Source organism: Xenopus laevis, chromosome 1S, assembly GCF_017654675.1.
Source record: "Xenopus laevis strain J_2021 chromosome 1S, Xenopus_laevis_v10.1, whole genome shotgun sequence".
Lineage (NCBI taxonomy): Eukaryota > Metazoa > Chordata > Amphibia > Anura > Pipidae > Xenopus > Xenopus laevis.
In genome coordinates this window covers 131,399,858-131,419,929 of record NC_054372.1, presented here as the reverse complement: position 1 = coordinate 131,419,929, position 20,072 = coordinate 131,399,858, and the positions used below count along the sequence as shown (strand labels likewise).

The 20,072-nt window shown below is 36.1% G+C and overlaps 1 protein-coding gene across 1 annotated transcript in view; it reads left to right on the top strand.

Moving 5' to 3' along the window:
* The window catches only part of LOC121399457, a 34,333-nt gene extending 21,784 nt beyond the window's left edge, over positions 1-12,549 (top strand). Inside the window, exons 11-16 of the mRNA XM_041580203.1 lie at positions 837-911; positions 3,392-3,427; positions 5,713-5,802; positions 7,675-7,782; positions 9,722-9,753; positions 11,491-12,549. Of these exons, the coding sequence (XP_041436137.1) occupies positions 837-911; positions 3,392-3,427; positions 5,713-5,802; positions 7,675-7,782; positions 9,722-9,753; positions 11,491-11,889 (740 nt within the window). The 3' untranslated portion in view covers positions 11,890-12,549. The remainder of the gene's footprint in view (positions 1-836; positions 912-3,391; positions 3,428-5,712; positions 5,803-7,674; positions 7,783-9,721; positions 9,754-11,490) is intronic.
* Positions 12,550-20,072: the final 7,523 nt, after the last annotated feature.

Here is a 20,072-nt window from a genome sequence, read left to right as displayed (position 1 = left end):
CTAGAGAAACTAAAAACTGATGTAACATCTACAGGTATGGGACCTGTAATCTAGAATGCTTGAGACCTGGGATTTTATGGATTTTTCCGTAATTTGAATCTTCATACAGTACCTTAAGTCTACAAAAAATCATGTAAACATTAAATAAACCCAATAGGCTGGTTTTGCTTCCAATGATGTTAAATTTATCTTAATTAGAATGAAGTATAAGGTACTGTTTTATTAGTACAGAGATAAAATAGAAAACATCTTTTCCGTAATCAGGAGATTTCTAGGTAACAAGTTTTCCGGATAACAGATCCCATACCTGTGCTTCAGCCAAAATGTAAAAGCCATAAGACCCCTAATAATCAAGGAATTCAACCTGAAACTGTAATTTGAATTCATGGGAGCATTCTGTTACCTAGGGGATGATTAGTGACTGTAAGAAAACAATTTACATGTAGGGGTTATTATTATCCTTTATTTATATAGCGCCAAATATACCACTTACCAAAAATGCTAAAAAAGATTTACGTGAGCAAAAGTCAGAAATTCTGCTTGGTCAGAATTGGTTTTGTACCTCTTTTTGCAGTGTGATATGATTGAATCAAATAAGTATATCAAAGCACATTTTTGGGAGTGTCTATCACCTGTATTTACTGTAAAATGTTTGTCTAGCAATATATATAAGCGTATAGGACATTGAACTCCTCAAGTTTACAATAGTTGTCTCAAAATGTGAAGCTTGAAGAAACCTAAAAAAAACTGAGGAATGTTTGAATGCTTTTTAAGGCATTATGGTTACATACTATAGATTATGTACACTATTTGACTATTAGGTTTATTTTGCATAGGTCTTACTGCAGGTCTTACTACTCCTTTCTCTGCTGTACTGATAACCAGAGTGATGGAAGCTCCCACCTCTAAAGGTACAGTCTGTATGTACAATTTGAATTCTAACTACTGAAACAATAAAAATAGTGTTCGAAGAAACAAGAGTTTTGTTTGTATCCCTGTTAATACTATTAATGTATGTTTCTGCTGTACCGTGCTGTGCAACTATATAAATTAAAATAACATAGATATCTTGGGCCAAATGAGTCAAAATGAGAAATTAGAGCTCACTGCAAAAAAACACATCTTCTTTCCATTCATTCCTATGGGATTTTTAAAAGTGTATTTATCATATGGCTAATTTTCACTTGCATAAATACACTTCTAAAAATCCAATTGAAAGGAAAGTGGGTGGAGTTTTTCTGTGGCAAGTTCTAAACTAACATTTTGACAAATCTGCCCCTAACATATATATTCCAATTCCAAGCAGCAAGTTCATTTTATGAAAAAAATTGTCTGTCCTGAGGAAGGTTTTCTGAGCAGAACCAAAAATTTACTTAGATAAATTGACTTAAATTATTTTAAAAATTAAATAAAGTTCAATAAGTGCTCCCCTTAATTTACTATTTGGTCATATACAGTCATATGAAAAATTTTAGAAACCCCTCTCAGCCTGCATAACAATTTATTCCACTTTCAACAAAAAAGATAGCAGTGGTATGTCTTTCATTTCCCAGGAGTCAATATTTGAGTACTGGGGTGTTTTCTGAACAAAGATCGTTAGTGAAGCAGTATTCAGTTGTATGAAATTAAATCAAATGTGAAAAACTGGCTGTGCAAAAATTTGGGTACATTTGTAATTTTGCTGATTAGAATGCATGTAACTGCTCAATACTGATTACTGGCAATGCCAAATTGGTTGGATTAGTTTGTTAAACCTTGAACTTCATAGGCAGGTGTGTCCAATCATGAGAAAAGGTATTTAAGGTGACCAATTGCAAGTTGTGCTTCTGTTTGACTCTCCTCTGAAGAGTGACAACATGGGATCCTCAAAGCAACTCTCAAAAGATCTGAAAACAAAGATTGTTCAGTATCATGGTTTAGGGGAAGGCTACAAAAAGCTATCTCAGAGGTTTAAACTGTCAGTTTCAACTGTAAGGAATGGAATCATGAAATGGAAAGCCACAGTTGCTATAAAACCCAGGTCAGGCCAAGAAAAATACAACAGCAGCATATGTGGAGGACATCTTGCTGCAGATGGTGTATCTGTACATTGTTCTACAATTCAGCGCAATTTGCACAAAGAACATCTGAATGGCAGGTGATGAGAAAGAAGCCCTTTCTGCACTCATAGAAACACAAACAGAATTGCTTGTTGTATGCAAAAGCTCATTTAGACAAGCCACAGTAATTTTGGAACAAAGTGCTTTGGACTGATGAGACAAAAATTGAGTTATTTGGTCATAACAAAAAAGTGCTTTGCATTACAGAATAAGAACACCACATTCCAAGAAAAACACCTGCTACCTACTGTCAAATTTGGTGGAGGTTCCATCATGCTGTGGGACTGTGTGGCTAGTTCAGGGACTGCGGCCCTTGTTAAAGTCAAGGGTCGGATAAATTCAACCCAATATCAACAAATTCTTCAGGATAATGTTCAAGCATCAGTCACAAAGTTGAAGTTACGCAGGGGTTGGATATTCCCAAATGACCCTAAACACACTTGGAAATCTACAAAGGCATTTATTCTGGAATGGCTGTCACAGTCCCCCGACTTGAATATCATGGAAAATCTATGGGATGATTTGAAGCAGACTGTCCATGCTCAGCAGCTATCAAATTTAACTGAAATGAAAAGATTTTGTATGGACGAATGGTCAAAAATACAGCCATCCAGAATCCAGATCATCAAAGGCTATAGGAGGCGACTAGAGGCTGTTACATTTGCAAAAGGAGGTTCAACTAATACTGATGTAATATCTCTGTTGGGGTGCCCAAATGTATGCACCTGTCTAATTTTGTTATGATGCATATTGCATATTTTATGTTAATCCAATAAACTTTATGTCACTGTTGAAATACTACTGTTTCCATAAGGCATGTTATATTTTAAAAGGACATTGGTACTTTGAAAGCTCAGCCAATGATAAACTAATCTCCAAAGAAGAGGGGTTCCCAAACATTTTCATATGACTGTGTATATATATATATATATATATATATAGATAGATAGATAGATAGATAGATAGATAGATAGATAGATATACACACACACAATGAAGGTAGTCCGCACTCCAAATGTTCATATTTCTCAAAGTGCTTTATTCCATAAATTACACCAATATTTTGGCTCCGTGTTTGTGTGTGTCTGTGTGTGTGTGTCTGTGTGTGTGTCTGTGTGTGTGTGTCTGTGTGTGTGTGTGTGTGTGTCTGTGTGTGTGTGTCTGTGTGTGTGTGTGTGTGTGTGTGTAGAAATCTTAATGGTTACTGTACATAGTTGATAGACACCATTCGTCATATGTTTTAAATATTATTTTTGTTTCTTGAAGTTTTACTTATCTTCCCACTTCTACAGTAAAAACACCTGTGATGGAAGCTCACACCTCTAAAGGTACAGTCAAAATCCTTACAAGACTAAACTCCAGTATTGCATTTAATTCAACTAAAATGTGAATTCATTGCATAGTTACATAGTAGATGAGGGTAAAAGCTTTTCTCAAAGGTAAACCTGGAGGAACACCAAACATAGCACTCCTGCTATAGGGCCAGCAACAAAAGTTTGAGGCAACCAAGGTAGTAATAAAGAAGTTACAGTACATGGTTCTCTATGCCACATTGCTGCACATGATTTTTATTTCACCGCCTTTACCTAAGAAAGGCTGACTTTGAGGTCCTGCTCTGTATCACCATGGAACAATAAGACAAGAGCCATTTTTAAAACTAAATATATAAACTGAAAATCTTAGTATGAAAAGCAGCAGTTGCCAGAATTTTCTTGCTTTCTGGATTTTGTCAAATGACTTGAAAGGGTTGCTCCAGGTCTGAACTCCAGGAGCTGTCCTTTAAATTAAGGCAGCACTATATTATAGACAAATAGAGTCCTCTGCACTCAACCCATTATCAATATATTTAAGACAGAGACATTTTGTGCATACTGCTACCGAAAAATGCCTTACCCTTTAAACAACACAGGGGTTGTTTGTCCATATATTGCAATATATTTAAGCTGGCCAACTACGTCAAAGTCATCCCATATCTGGCCAGTCCTACGCTCAATTTTCATCTGATTCATTAAGAATTCTATTGCTTCATTATACATTTTACAAAGGGACTAGGTTTTACCTGCAACTTACTAGCTGCTTTCAAAGTAAACCTCCATACTTGGCTGCCCTTTTATTAGACACCAGTGGGATCACCTGACTATAGCTGGGAAGGGTGGGAGCTACAACATGGAGCTGGTCACTGCTCCTGTATAACTATAACAAACAAGGGAAAGTTGTGCTCATAAGGCATTTTTCAGTAGCAGTATGCACAACATGTCTCTGTCTTAAATATATTGATAATGGGTTGAGTACAGAGGATTCTTGTATTTGTCTATATGTATTTTGTGGTCACACCCTCATTGCACCCCCGCCTAATGATTTTAAAAATGAGCACAACTTTCCCTTGTTTGTTATAGCACTATATTATTCACAGTTTGTCATTCATAAAACCTACTGGTTTATTTCAGTGTTTTGGTAAATTAAAGTTCCATAATTTTGAAACAGAATAGGGAAGACTTGCAGTGTGTTTACTTCTTATTACTTACTACTAACGGTCATAGAAATGAAACAGTCTCTAAGGGGCAGATTTAACAAAATGTGAAATTAGAGCTCATCCGAGAAAAAAAAACACTTTCTATTCAATCCTATGGGTTTTTTAGAATCATCTTTATCTCTCACTTGCACCCATTGATAAATATGCTTCCAAAAAATCCCATAGGAATGAATAAAATGACCTCATTGGTTGCTATGGGCAACATCAACGGTGATGATAGTAAATAGCCCCTTAATTTACAGGATAATAATAACTGGTATATCAGTTTACATTAATTATGTTCATATGGACATAATGGAATAATAGGAGAGATAAAAGTAGCAATGTGAGCAAGTACAGAGAGTCCTCGAGTTACATACGCCGACTTACATACAACTCATACTTACAAATAAAGCCTATTACAGTAATGTACTATGGTTTGCTTGCCTTGTATTAGCATTTAGCTTTAATAAACCACCTGCCTTAATCCTCTCTGACATGTGTTGTCTACTGCAGAGCACAGAAAGGTAAAAATAAATACTGTGTTAAGCGAAAACTTCTCTCTCTAAGTTGCATTTAATAGGTAAGTGTATATTTTTCAACTTACCTTCAAATTCTACCTAAGAACAAGCCTACAGACCCTATCTCATACATAACCCGGGGACTGCCTGTATACAGTATCTAGTAGAATTAAGTCAAAGGCAACTGGATATTTAGAGGCATTTATCAAGGGTTGAATTTCGAATTCGACCCTTGATAAATCTGCCCCTAAATGTCCAGTTGCCTTGGGCTTAATTCTACTAGATACTGTATATCATGACCTGCATAAATGAGAATCTTTATAGACAATGCGAGCAAGTATCGCAGGTGCAGTTTACATTACTATTTATTCATATACTAAATAATAAAATTTTTTCTAAAATGCAGCAGAGGCTTCGGAAAAAGTTGGAATATGAATACTTAAGTTATTCAATGTACATACATAACCCCTACTTCACAAAATGAATAATCTCAAATCAAATAAGGATGAACACTGTTATTTGCTTATATATTTTACTACTTTTTACATTTTCTTTCTCTCCCAACCTCCTTCTTATCCAGTCCCTGATTATGCTATTTCTACATCTTTGAATTCTAACCAGCCTTTAGGACCTGACATCTTCACACCTTCAGCCGGTTTTACACCAGCAGGTACTCACTGCACTATAATACAATTTTATGCACATTACTACAGATAAAAGATAATAAAAGCAGTATTTGTAAAGTGTGTTAATTGCCAGCCATTCATGAATACATGTCCTATAGCCACAATATATGTAAATAAGTAGTGTGTCTTTTGTGATAGGGTAAACATATACAGTAAAATGTATTTAGATAATGTAATTGGAGATGCAGGTTTGGGCTGCTCAGGCAGGACACCGGGTAAAAACGCGGTGAGCCCCGACCAGAAATACGTAAATATATTTTCCAATTACTTTCTATTTTCTATTTGGGACCATTTTTCTAATATTGAAGTGTAAAAAGTTTAATTTTTCTCCTTCTAAAGCAGCTCGGGGGTGGGGGGGACGTAGACTCTTTAACTATTCTAAATTGATACATTTAGTTGATACATTTGTTATATTTGTCCCTGCTGAGTTGAATCCCTGAGTTTCATTAAAGGCAGCTCTTGAATTTATACAATACTTGCTCATATCTTATAGTTGCTGCTGAGAAATGTAGTAACTATTTAATAAACCTCAGATTTTTCTGGTTGAGTTCATAAAGGGGAAAAACAAATTTTTAGAGGAAAAAAACTTGAATATTTCATGATTTATTATGCTCCAAAGGTGCCTTCTTGGTTGTCGAAAGTTTTGGGCTTTTAATGCTGGTTTTCATCCAAATAATTCAAGGCATCAATTTTGGCATCAACTTGAAAAATAAGTACGATCCGATTATTAAATTTAAAAAGTCGCACATTTAAAATTGACGCACCGTGTTGTTGGCATGTTTTTTCAATTTTTTCGAGAATAATTATTGGTAAATTCAGGGGATTGAGGTTTGGGAGTTTGGTCAATTTTTTTTTAATGATAGTGAGAAAAAGTCGAGTTTTAGTAAAAACCAATAGATGGAGCAAATTGTAACAGTTCAGAATCAGCACCTGGAGCTGCCAGACTGAAACACCAGAGACAGGAACATTAAACTCTAAACTTCAATTTTGGAAAAGCAGTAAAAAATAAGAGGTGACAGGCAGCTGAAAAATGTCTTTATTCTGGTGAAAGCAACTGAACTGAAAAAAATATTTGGAAGGTGAACAAACCCCTTAATTTTTTTTATTTAAACTGGTTGCATTAGTCTGAGTTATATGTTTGTATTTGCATTAATCCTAATGTCAGGCAAGATTTAATCAACTAAATTAAAACCAGTCATTTTCCGAATTAGTTTGGGCTTTACTCAGCTGATCGATTCCATGTTTGACCAGTTTTATTTCTAGCTGTTTCGACCATACTTCACAAGATTCAGCTTTTGTTGTGTAGCAATGGGAGCGGCCATTCAAATGAGAAAAGGCTCAGGTTACACAGTAGATAGCAGATAAGCTCTGTAGAACATAATGGTGTTATCTGTTATCCACTATTTAACCTGTGTCATATAGCCTTTCTTTCAACAAGCAGCTTGTTTATATGAACTACAGTAGTGTTTCTAAAGCAAACAGATCAAACAGTTTTACCAGTGCAGGGCAACAGCATATGATATTTTCATTACTTTAAAACATTTTAATTTTTTTGGTGTTACTGTTCCAAGAAAAAAAAAAAAATGGCATTACCCAGATTTGCAAAATGGATTGATCAACACAGACTCAATTCTGTAAATGCTGCCAAAGGCACATCCACTAAGTACTGACTTGAAGGGGTGTATCCAGTCTTTATTTTACTTTTTCATTGTAATTCATTAAAATCGGTTTGCAGAGATCAATCTTTTTGACACGGGTTCATTTCTTTGGAACAACTAATTTAAATCCATTGCCGTACAATTTTCTATGATAAAATGTATTTTTGTCCATTCTTACTGTTACATATTCTTATGCAGATATTGAACCAAAACAGTTATGGATTTATGGTATTACTGGTGGAGCCATCATGATACTGACATGTGTTGTAGTTGTCATCCTTCTGAAAGCTCAAGTCTGCAGCAGAGGTATGTTGGATACTCCTTTATGTGTTGACATGCTTTGGAACTGATCAGTACAGATTGCTTAAGGGTTCCTGGCTAAGGGGCACATTTACAAAGCTCGAGTGAAGGATTCGAATTAAAAAAACTTCGAATTTCGAAGTGTTTTTTTGGCTACTTCGACCATCGAATGGGCTACTTCGACCTTCGACTACGACTTCGACTACGAATCGAACGATTCGAACTAAAAATCGTTTGACTATTCGAGCATTCGATAGTCGAAGTACTATCTCTTTAAGAAAAACTTCGACCCCCTACTTCGGCAGCTAAAAGCTACCGAAGTCAATGTTAGCCTATGGGGAAGGTCCCCATAGGCTTGCCTGTGATTTTTTGATCGAAGGATATTCCTTCGATCGTTGTATTAAAATCCTTCGAATTGTTCGATTCGAGGGATTTAATCGTTCGATCGAACGAATAATCCTTCGATCGTACGATCGCAGGATTTGCGCTAAATCGTTCGACTTCGATATTCGAAGTCGAACGATTTTAGTTCCTAGTCGAATATCGAGGGTTAATTAACCCTCGATATTCGACCTTAAGTAAATTTGCCCCTAAATGTTTAGCTGTGCAGGGAAAAACATTTGCTGTTTCTCATGAAAGGACAGCCTAAATGCAAGGGCAATTAAATATTTGAGTATGCATAGAAGTAGAATGACCTCAACCTGTTTACTTTTTCAATCCAAATTCCCCCGTCTTGGCAGGAGCATGCACTGACGAACATTCCTAACATGTGCCTGCTCTCTGTTTCATCGGTGTTCACTTTCCAAGCTAATAAGGCCACACATCATCACTGATCTTGCTAATATCCCATCCCTTCTTCTTGCAGCCTATAGGCAACATTGTGCTTTGTTTCTGGGGAGAAACAATATTGCTTCTTATATATTTGTATTCAGTGTGGAACTGTGGTGCATGTGCAATTATGAGCTTGCGGAGAAAGTGATATGTTGGGAAGAAAATATGGTGGTCGCAATGTATTCATAATGTGCTCAAGTTCTGCTGCTGAAAACTGATAATCGAGCAAGGGGTCCATGGCAAAAAAATTGTTCTCCTTTAAAGAGATCCTCCACCCAATGCCTCATGAAAAGCGATTTCTAATTCTAAGCATCTAAGCAAATTCTATGCTTTTTTCAGTATACATTAAATACACATTTTCAATTGTTTTAAATTTGTGTGCAAATGTAATTGCTATTGGATGCGACAGTTGATTTATTCCTTTCTGTTCTGTGATTCCCGAAACTTAAGTCAGTTCCCCCCAGGTCGGACTATGCATGCATATATGTGCTAATAGGTAAATATTTTTAAATACTAAGTAAATGTTTATATTGATATAATTCTTAAAAAATCAACACTGTTCTAATAGCAAACTAGAGCCCTCATCTAATACTTCAATTAAAAGAAAAGTAAAGTGTAAATTTTCCCCCCCTCCAGTAATTGTAATAATTTATCAGATTACACTTACCCTTTCCAGATTTGCCCTGTCGTGAACAGCATTTTTTTTTTATTGTCCCAGTAATTGCACTTTTGTCAATTAAAGGGGCACCCATGATGAGGCAATATAGATAGGTATTACTCAAATTTTTTCAGGAATTTGGAACTGCCCAAGGTTTATTAAATGAGCTACACTAAGGCTAAATTTGAACATAGCAAATAGTGCTAAGTGCATTTTTGGATAAAGCACCATGTTTTCCCTACAATACAGTGTTTAGGTTTTTTTATTGCTAGAATGCCAAACACATTACAGTTGATGATTGACAAGTTGTGAGAAGTTCCTATTATGTATGCAGGCTACACAGTAACAACTTTCTGTCCATTTTAGTCAATTGCACTTGTAGCTGTAAATGAACTTTATAGATTTTTTTTTCTATTGTAATCTTTTTATGAACATTGCATTCTTTTTATTCCTTAGGAAAGAAGCATCGTAATAAATCAAATCACGTTGTAAGTCATATCTAAATCAAGTCTTTGATGCCATTTCAAAAAATCATTTTTATAACTGCTCCGGCCGTGGCTGTTCTGATGACACCCTCCTCACTTCTCTGTGCTTAGCTTTTCAGCTATTGCACTAGAAGAGTAAAAATGCTAAAAATCTGAATTTTAGTTATTAAAGGAACCGTAACACCAAAAAAATCCTAGTGTTTTAAATGAATGACTATATAATGCACTGTTGCCCTGCACTGGTTTTCTTTAGAAACACAACTATAGTTTATATAGACAAGCTGCTGTGTAGCCATGGGGGCAGTCATTTAAGCACAGGAGACATGTAGATAACAGATAAGTTCTAAAGAATTCCATTGTATACTACAGAGATTATCTGTTATCTGCTGTGTATCCTGTTCCCTGTCTCTTTTTCCAGCTTGAATGGCTGCCTCCATGGCTACACAGGAACTTGTTTATATAAATTATAGTAGAGTTTCTGAAGCAAACACAGCAGTTTTACCAGTGCAGCTCAACACTATATTATATTTTCATTACTTTAAAGCACTTTAAATTTTTGGTGTTACCACTCCTTCAAAGTTACCAGGAGCATCTTTTTGCCACCCCTGGTAATCCACTGGGTACTGCCACCTGTGGCAAGAAAAGGTTTTTCTCATTGAATTACATTTGACTTTATGGGACAATCTGGATTGAATATTGAAATAAGCTTTTCTCATCTAATTGACTCCTGCTCATTATCTTGTATTCCTGGGTCATTAAAATATAGTCCCATGTATGAGTGAGCAACACTTTACTAAATGACATACAAAGGTTACATTGAGATGTGCTTTTTTTGCTGTATATCTGCAAATATATTTACCTGTCTACCTCAAGTCCAATCACCTGAACCCGACATGCAAAAGTTATTTACATTAATTTGACCTCTCCTCATATAAACTATAACAAATTAGAGGTCATTAGTAGTGATTGTGTGTACATGGATATTGTAGTACTCCATAGGGGGGATTCACACAATGGGAAATAGCATTTTTTGGCATAAGAGTGGTGTTAAAAGTATACAGTCTCCATATTCACAAACAGAAAATTCCAATTGATTTCTGCTTGTGACTTTTGGTAAAAGAAAGACATTATATTATTAAGACTTTTGTGAATAAGATGTTTAAAACGACAAAAAAGGGAAAACAACATTTTTAACAACATTTTCTCCTATCATTTTTAAAATGGAGTAAAGCTCAGTGTAACTGTTTCCCCAGTCATCTGTGTTATTTCCTCCAATCAATCAATATTCACCCCTATTTCAGTGGCAGTATAGTGGAGACTTTAGCATATTCATTGGGGATTAGTAGCCTATTGTTGGGGTAAAAGCCCTGTTACTGGACTCAGGTTCAGCTGAGAGTCACCTGATGAGAGACTGACAGGTTTAGGAAGAGCTATAGACAAATTCACAAAAAAATTCTTTAAAATGTTGTTTAAAATATCATGTGAGAGACAAAATCTGTAAACCATGTTTAAAAGACAAAGAGATAGAGGTTAGTGAATATGGCGGGAAGTCCAACAAATAATCCCAACTTTTCATTTGTCTCAGTATCAACACTTTTTTTTAAGTCCCCCCCATGGGTCTTTACTGGTACTGCCCCCCGTAAAATCTTTATTCTTGCCTCCAGAACAACATCACAATGTTCTATCATCACATGAAACAGGTGATTTAACTAATACACTCTTTTCTCTTTCATTATTCAGTGGACAAACAATAATTCTACTGACATGGAAACTGAAATATCAGGAAACAATAAAGCACTGTTAGTCATGCCTGCGCTGGACCAAGATACAAATGACAAGTTGCACATTTATTGTGAAATTGATGTCACTCCACTTGCAAGCAATAAGCCAAAGTCATCTCCAAAACCTAAACCTGCCATACCTCCTACAATCCCACCACCATTTGATGCTTTATTACATTCACAGCTTCAGAAAATGAATCCTATTTATCAGTGTTCAACCTTAGAGGAAATAGCTACTCCACAACAAAAATCTTCTAATATCAACATTGCCAAGCAACGAGCACCACTCTCTGATGCTTTGTTAGATTCCACTGTTATGAAAACGAACCCCCTGTATTCATGTTCACCCTTAAAGTAAAGCTCATGTTCATCAATAACAATTCCTCAGCTCAGGCAACCCTTTCAGCATTCACAGATCTGAATGGCTGTGATCTTATGCCAAGTGGAAACTAAGCTGAATTTGTTGCAGTATCATCTAACATTTCCTGTCCTACACTGTTAGACCGAGTATAGGCTTCTGTACTGAGATTGTTTTTTTGAAGTCTTTAACCCCATTTGGCATCTGGGTAGTGCTTGAAGGCTTCAAGATAATTATTTATGGTGTCTCTTTATTTCCTTTGCTACCAATAGGTTACATTTTTGAATGGCATTATGGCTTCTTCTATAATAGCTCCTTCTTGACGTGTACTTTTGTTTCAGTTTCCCTGACTACTTTAGGGTTTTGCATATGGGATGACCCAAACCAGAGCCTCCTGGACTTGCATGTAAATGATTTCCAGGAATTTTACAATTTCCCGAGCAAGAAGGCATTTTCCTGTGATAAAATCAGAACAATGTATATACATAGTAACATAGTAAGTTAGTTTGAAAAAAGACACACGTACATTAACTTTTTTTTAACCTGCCTAAATGCCAGTTGGCTTTGAAACCTTGACTTTGTGAATTCAAAGCGAGTGTTGCATGTGATCTAAGGGTTGCATGTGAATTAAGAGGGTTAATTAACCCTCGATATTCGACTGGGAATTAAAATCCTTCGACTTCGAATATCGAAGTCGAAGGATTTTAGCGCAAATAGTGTGATCGAACGATCAATGATTATTCCTTCGATCGACCGATAAAATCCTTTGAATCGAACGATTCAAAGGATTTTAATGCAACGATCGAAGGAATATCCTTCGATCAAAAAAACTTAGAAAAACATAGGGGGCCTTCCCCATAGGCTAACATTGAGTTCGGTAGCTTTTAGATGGCGAACTAGGGGGTCGAAGTTTTTTCTTAAAGAGACAGTACTTCGACTATCGGATTTTTAGTTTGAATAGTTCGATTCAAAGTCGTAGTCGTAGTCAAAGGTCGTAGTAGCCCATTCGATGGTCGAAGTAGCCCAAAAAACACTTCGAAATTCGAAGTTTTTTTACTTCGAATCCTTCACTCGAAGTTAGTGAATCGGCCCCTAAGTGTTAAGCAGTATTAAAAAACTTAATGTGTTGGTGTTTGCTGTGCATGCTGGGAGCAAGAAGGGAGTAAGTGCAAATAACTGACTGCTGTGTGTTCTGAGAGTTATCTGACTGAGACAAACAGCTTTTTCTTTTCTCTGTTTGGGGTAAACTCGTAGATACATTTAGTGCATTTATTTTCTTTTTGTGTTTTAGCTTCTTCTGCATCACAATTTTTTTTAAACACGAGAGAGGCAATCTCCTGGCTGTGGCAAGGCTAGAGAGCAATACAAAAACTAGTTATCACCAATGACCTTTTGGTTCATCAGCCCTGTGAACTTAGAGATTGTAGACAGAAAATAAGTTTAACCTACTGATATTTAAATACCAACACTTTTGGTTGGTCAGGACTATTTAATTACTATTATCCTTTATTTATATAGTGGCAACATATTACACAGACATTACTCATCATTCAGTATGGATTCAATATGAGAACTGGTTTCAACAGAAATAAAAATGATTTCCAATGGACTAACTCAAATAAACTGGTCTTGCATGTAATTAAGAATGATACCTAGCATATTAATATAAGAATTGATTTTAGCACATCAAAGCGTTGTGTTTGCAATGGACTAAATTTGTACTTGCACATCACAAGAATGACACAGTAGATCAACATGAGAAATACAGAATGGATTGCACAATATGAACTGGATCTTCACTATGTTATGCTTCATTTTGTAAATGGAAATGGTATTTTATTGTGATGTTTATAAACCTTTTTATCCTTTTGAAAGGTCCTACCGAATGGTGACGAAAATGTTGGGCGCAATAAAATAAATTAATTTTCAACTTTACATCATAATCCAGGAGAGTGAATGTCTTTTGTATTCTTTATATCTACACATACAGAACACTTGCTCATAACCACAAAGAAAAAAAAATGATACTGTGCCTGAAGACTAAAGGGGTCATTTACAAGTGCAGTTTACAGCTTGCTCTTTTCCTTGCATTGAATTGCGCCTAAAACCACATTCATTAAAGGCATTTGCTTCAAAATTCATTTTTTGCACTTCCATATAGTTATGTTCCTGCCTTCTTTTCTGACAGGGAAGGTTGCACCAAACAAATGACCCGATTGCATTCGCAATGTCGTTAGAATTCTGGGAGAAAAAACACTACATTGTTGGAACATGATGATTGCACTTGAAATTGCACTGAACTCACGGGGGGTCATTTATCAATACTGGGCAAATTTGCCCATGGGCAGTAACCCATGGCAACCAATCAAATTGCTGCATTCATTGTTCTACTTGCAGCTGGCTTTAAAAAGCTAATCGCTGATTGGTTGCTATAGGTAACTGCCCTTGGGCAAATTTGCCCAGTGTTGATAAATGAGCCCCACTGTGTCAAGGTAAATACATGTCCCTTTATATGTATGTATATAGAGGCACTTTTGGAACTATTGTTTTGATAATCCCCCTTTTTTATGCATTACCACCTCATATAACCTACACCAGTGAACCACCAATAGCTTACACTGAGCACATCTATATCTTTATTCCATATGTTGTTGCACTTTAGCAGACTTCTCTATGATAACATTCTCTTTATCAGAACACCACAATAAATTCTACCTTTTGCAGTATTCAGTGACAGTGTTTATTTCATCAGCAGCGATATTTCTGCTGATACCAGAGTTGGTCCCATGTTTTTAATGGCAATATGTGCTTTATTTTGTGGAAAAGGAGCTTAATACTGCACTTCAGCAATACCAGGCATATTAACCTATGCTCCACTACAGATATGTCAAACCTAGATGCTCCTTCTACTTATTTTTCCCCAGCAAATTAGCTTCCTGTGGTGCATGGAAGGGACAAAATAAAGGTAAGCTCCAGAGAATCCCATACATTTAAAAAAAGGTAATATTTAACACCAAGGATATATAATTTCTTTAGGCATTACTCCTTGAAGAACACCTTGGCTTGACACAAACTGGTGTCTGTATAGAGCAAGCCATTCCCCAGTTGAGTTTTAATTCCCTCAGTAATACGAATTGTATGTGTAGCGCTATAGTAAACTGCTTTGTGCTAGGGCAGTTTTAGCTACTTTCCTTTGTGGGCTGAGACCACAGATGAGCTCTCTTTCTCAGGGGTAAGCCCTCGCAACGGTGTGGAGGCAAGGGTGTAGTGTAACTGTAACCTGGTGCAATGGCACAGTGATGGGCACCAGTAGTTCTTTAGCACATTGATCCACAATGGAGTATAGAACATACACAGCAGCATAAAAGAAGCATATACTCACAGCATGTATAGGCTGAATCCCCACAGGCTAGGGAATATACAGCAGAGAGTAAGTTGACAGCATGTGATGGGTATTGCCCGGTTTTTAGGATATCTTCCAGTGGCAGACTAGGGGAACTCCTGACATCCCTATCTCAACAATTGGTTCCTTACTCTGGGTCAGTAATTCCCTGGGATCTTAATCCCTCTAATCTCCTCGGCGGAGCCTTGAGCTGCTCAACTAAATAACCTCTCTATCACTCCTAGAGTGATCTATAAAACGAGTATAGCTATCTATTTACTAGGGCCAAGGCGCCTAGGGTCAGCACTACCCATTCCCTTCCAGCCTGCTTGGTTGGGCTAAAGCAATGGACCCAGAGCACATGGTTCCTAAACCTTTTATACTCTGGTGTACACTGTGTGAACTGCAGGGGTTACATAAGCACAATGGTCCCCATAAGGACCCACTGAGGTGTCCATATTACTTGGGATGTGCCTGACTGTAAAGTGTAAGGGTGTCTAAGATTTTCACATCCCTACATATGTATTTGTTCTGCAAGGTTGTCTGACGTGAATATAAGTAGGAAGGAAGTTTAGGAAATCAAGTTTGTCAAACCCTACAGTTTACAAACTGTTAATTTGTGTCTGTCCCTTTGCTGGAACAATAATACATTTTTCTTTATAAGAATTTTTAGATCTCTGCATGGCTTTTTCATGCCTAATCCTACAAATAAGGAACAAACACACATATATATATATATATATATATATATATATATATATATATATATATTAGGCATACCACCCTATATACTGTATGTATATAATTTTCCAACTCACCCAACTGTCTATTAGGCATTGGATAGAGTTCTTTGCCTGATATATTAGTGTAGTATAATTACAGAATGTTGGTTAAAAAACTTATTGTACCTTATCCTTATGTCCATTGTTCTATATAAAATCAGTCAGTACACACAGTTTGTGCTATAGTTGTAGGATCTAATCATGTTTTCAGTGTGTAAGTTTAAGATGAGTGCATATATATGTATGTTTGCTTCACCAGACCAAAGAGTTTACTTCTCCTATTGTGGATAGTTTAAACTTTGTCCTGTGGGAGGCATGTTTTCCCATTGGACCGGAGATGTTATTGGTAATCCCTAGTCTGTAAAAGAGTTGGGATCCTATAACTATCTTTCAACTGCACACTATGGATGGTTGGTGTTAAACTAGCTGGTGTATTAATTAAAGTACCTTCTTTGCAAATTTTGGGTCAATCAGAAACTGTTCTTTAACAGATCAGTTGTTTCTAAGTTCTAAATTGTTTTTAAGAAACAGGCACCCAAGATTTCTTCTAAAAATGAGAATTAAAGTTCAACTTGGAAATCCTTTACCTCCAGATCCTATACCTGGACTCCATATACAGTAAAAACACTTATTTTATTAAGGTGTAAACATTCGGTTTATAAAAAGGTTTTACAAGAGCATTTATGCTTTCTCCCTAAATAAATATAACTTGAATTATTTCCTTCCTGCAATTTTGTACAGGAAGTAATTGTTTCTCTCTTTAAGTTCAAGCAACTAAAGTGTCACAAGGTTAAGATTCTGTAAGTAAAGCACAAGTTGCCAAGTTGCTGAGATTGCTGGTTTCACTTCCAAATAGTTCTGAATGCTGTTGAAATCCCTTATTGAATTGCTGTTGAAATATCTGAATTGAAGTGTTTGCATATCCAACATTATTGGATCAATAGGATCAATGATTATACTCAGAAAAAGGCTCTCATGCTTCTGTCAAGGAAAAGTAAAACAGAGTGGACAGGCACATCAGTCTAGCAAAAAAAATCTCTCTTTTATTACATCATTCCACAATATAGGTGAAAAAAACCCAACGCGTTTGAACCCCGGGTCTGGGTCTGTCAACCAAAGAATGGTGTCGAGGCAGCCTTACTCCTACAAGGCTTGGATTGGAATAATCATAAAATAGTACTTGCCTTTCAGGTCCCAGAAGTGTCCATTTGAGCTAGGAAAAACCTAAGAAAAAGAAGCCACTATAGAGCTAAAACAAAATACATTTTAGAAGTAAGTGTAAAACTAGAACAATGCACCTTCTACATGACTATTTCATCAAAGGTCTCCTAAGTCTGCTATTGCCACTCATACAGTGCCATGTCTTAAAGTGTTCACATTCTCAATACTGTAAGAACACTGGCTTTGTGTCTCTTTTAACAGTTCCTTTATAGAGCCCCCTATTAATATCCTAAATGCAAATATATCTTAGGGTCTCAGTAGTAGACTTAATACCAGCCGTGCCAGAAATTGCAGGTATGTGGGCTACAATCAACAATGCTCTGGGCCTGGGGTTTTCTGAATAAGGTGTCTTTCTGTAATTTAGATCTTTATATTTTAAATCCCCTTAAAATCATTTATGCATTTAACAAGCTCAATAGGATGGTTTTGCCTCTAACAAGGATTCATTATATCTTAGTTTTGATCAATTACTAGGTACTGTTAAATTATCTTAATAATTTATGTTTTAATTTTAATTATTTGCTTAAAATAGAATCTATGGGGTATGAACTTCCAGTAATTCATTTTTTTTGGATAATAGGTTTCTGGAAAACAGATCCCATACCTGTACTACCTATAAGCAATAAAGAACTATACATTAACTGTAGCCTAACCCCAAATCATCAGCATTCCATTTAAGGCTGCATTTAATTTAAAAGTGCATGGCACCTGATTGGTTACTTCTGGAATATTCCACATGCACAGGTGCACTTACTTAGTCCTTAATGGTAGAAGGGGTGCGTGGTACACATCAGGGCCTATTTATTATGCTGTGTAAAACGTAATTCGCTGGAAAAAAGGTGTAAAAAGAAATTATGCCGTTTTTTACACACTGATGAATTATTCCGCCATTTTTTTTTTACCACATTATAAATCTTGCCCAGAATGTTTCCGAGTTTTTTCAAGTTGTCAAGTCGTCTCTTAAATCGATTCCCTTCTCTCACTTATTCTTTAGATTACACCTTGCAACCTTACAATGTTTTCGTGTTGAAGAGATGCACAATTTAATCCGCACACGCTCATTTATTTGCAGTTGGGGAGCTTACCCCATTTATTATTCCACCAAAGTATCAATAAGTATTCTTGTTGAAGAGAAACATTTCACTTTGATGTTTTGAGACAGACTGCCTATTTAGATTTTTCTCTTCCTCTGAATCAGCTAATACATTTTATATTTATCTTTTGATATATCAGTAAAATATCTGGGCACATTTTTTCTGCTTATAGTACATTAACTACAATTTTTATTGTCTTAAAGATGCACCAAATCGCTTACATGGATTCCACAGAGTACAACCTCATTGACACCATATTTGTTAAAACCTCAAACCACATTGTAACCATAGTTTATAATCTAAGCACAATTGATCATCTGTGAGTGTTCAGTCAGCTTTTCTTTAACTTAACTTTAACTTAACATAAATAATAGTTCATATTGCATTTGACTGAAAGCTAGCAATCTATCTGATGCATCACTGATTTAATTAGAATATGCTGCCACTCTGTAACTGACATGTCTTGAATATGTGAACATATACTGTATTTAGTCATTGGTGGCAACATGATTAAAAAGCATCACAGAAAATGAATGAACTTGGGTGAAACAACAGAAACTATTGGTGGGTAACTCAGGACGTGGAAAAGTTTGTGGGATCCTGTACTTTGCACATTTACGACATACTTGATACTTTTTCAAGCAAATCATATGTGCTCTGGTCACCTTTTCTGCAGATGACATTTTGTGTGGGATGATTTGATTTGGAATTTCCGAGAAAGGGGAAGTTGCATACCGAACACAGCATAACGGCTACAGGTCATAGGGACCTAAAGTTCAGCATTAGTATATTTGATATACTAAATCTACTAAATCTTTTATATACTAAATCTATTCATAACTGTTTCAGACACTATTAGATGATTATTATTTATGCAAAGAAGAGATTAGTGCATTATAAATGAACACTTGACTTTGATAAGCTACTTTAACCTTACAGTGTGCATAGAGGTTGCCATTTCAGCTCTTGATGATGTATATAACATAGAAGTCATCTGGCTGCTTGTTTGGTTGGTTTTGCTGATTCACTTTGGTAATTTGGGATTTGTATTGCCTATGGAGGCATGAAGACTTGAAAGATGGAAGGCTGCAGTCTGCTGTGTACATTTTATGATCAAGTACATTTCTACTATTTGATATGATTAATGTTTTAGTAAATAATGGCCCACACCGTGATTGTATACGTTTTGGTTAAACAAGACTAATGGCAACAGGTTTTACATCCCTGTCATAAATAAATAAGTAGTTAGTTGATAGGTTGTCCATCTGGCAGAACTATTCAAGTCCATATTTCTAGCATCAGTCAATCCTTTGTATTATGTATGCATACTAGGAGAATAGCCCCAGTGTGATCATAGTCTTCTCTACTTATCCAAAGTTAGGTAACAAATGGCTTTGCCACAATCTGCTCCACTTCGCCAAGGGTAAATTCGCTACCACTATGCTAATTCACTAAAATGCGAAGTTGCGTCTCGGCAGCCAAACTCTGGAGAAGTTTCACTAGCGTTAATTCAGCGGCGTGAGCATTTCATAGCAAACTTTTGTTAACATTCGTTTCTGCCTAGCGAAAACTTCGTTAGTGCACTTACACTTAGGTCAATTTGAATAGGGCGGGTACATATAGGTTGTATATATATTTATCAGTGATGTTGGTGCAAATGCTCGAAGTGGCAACTTATTCCAAGGAAGCAAAATAAGGACAAAA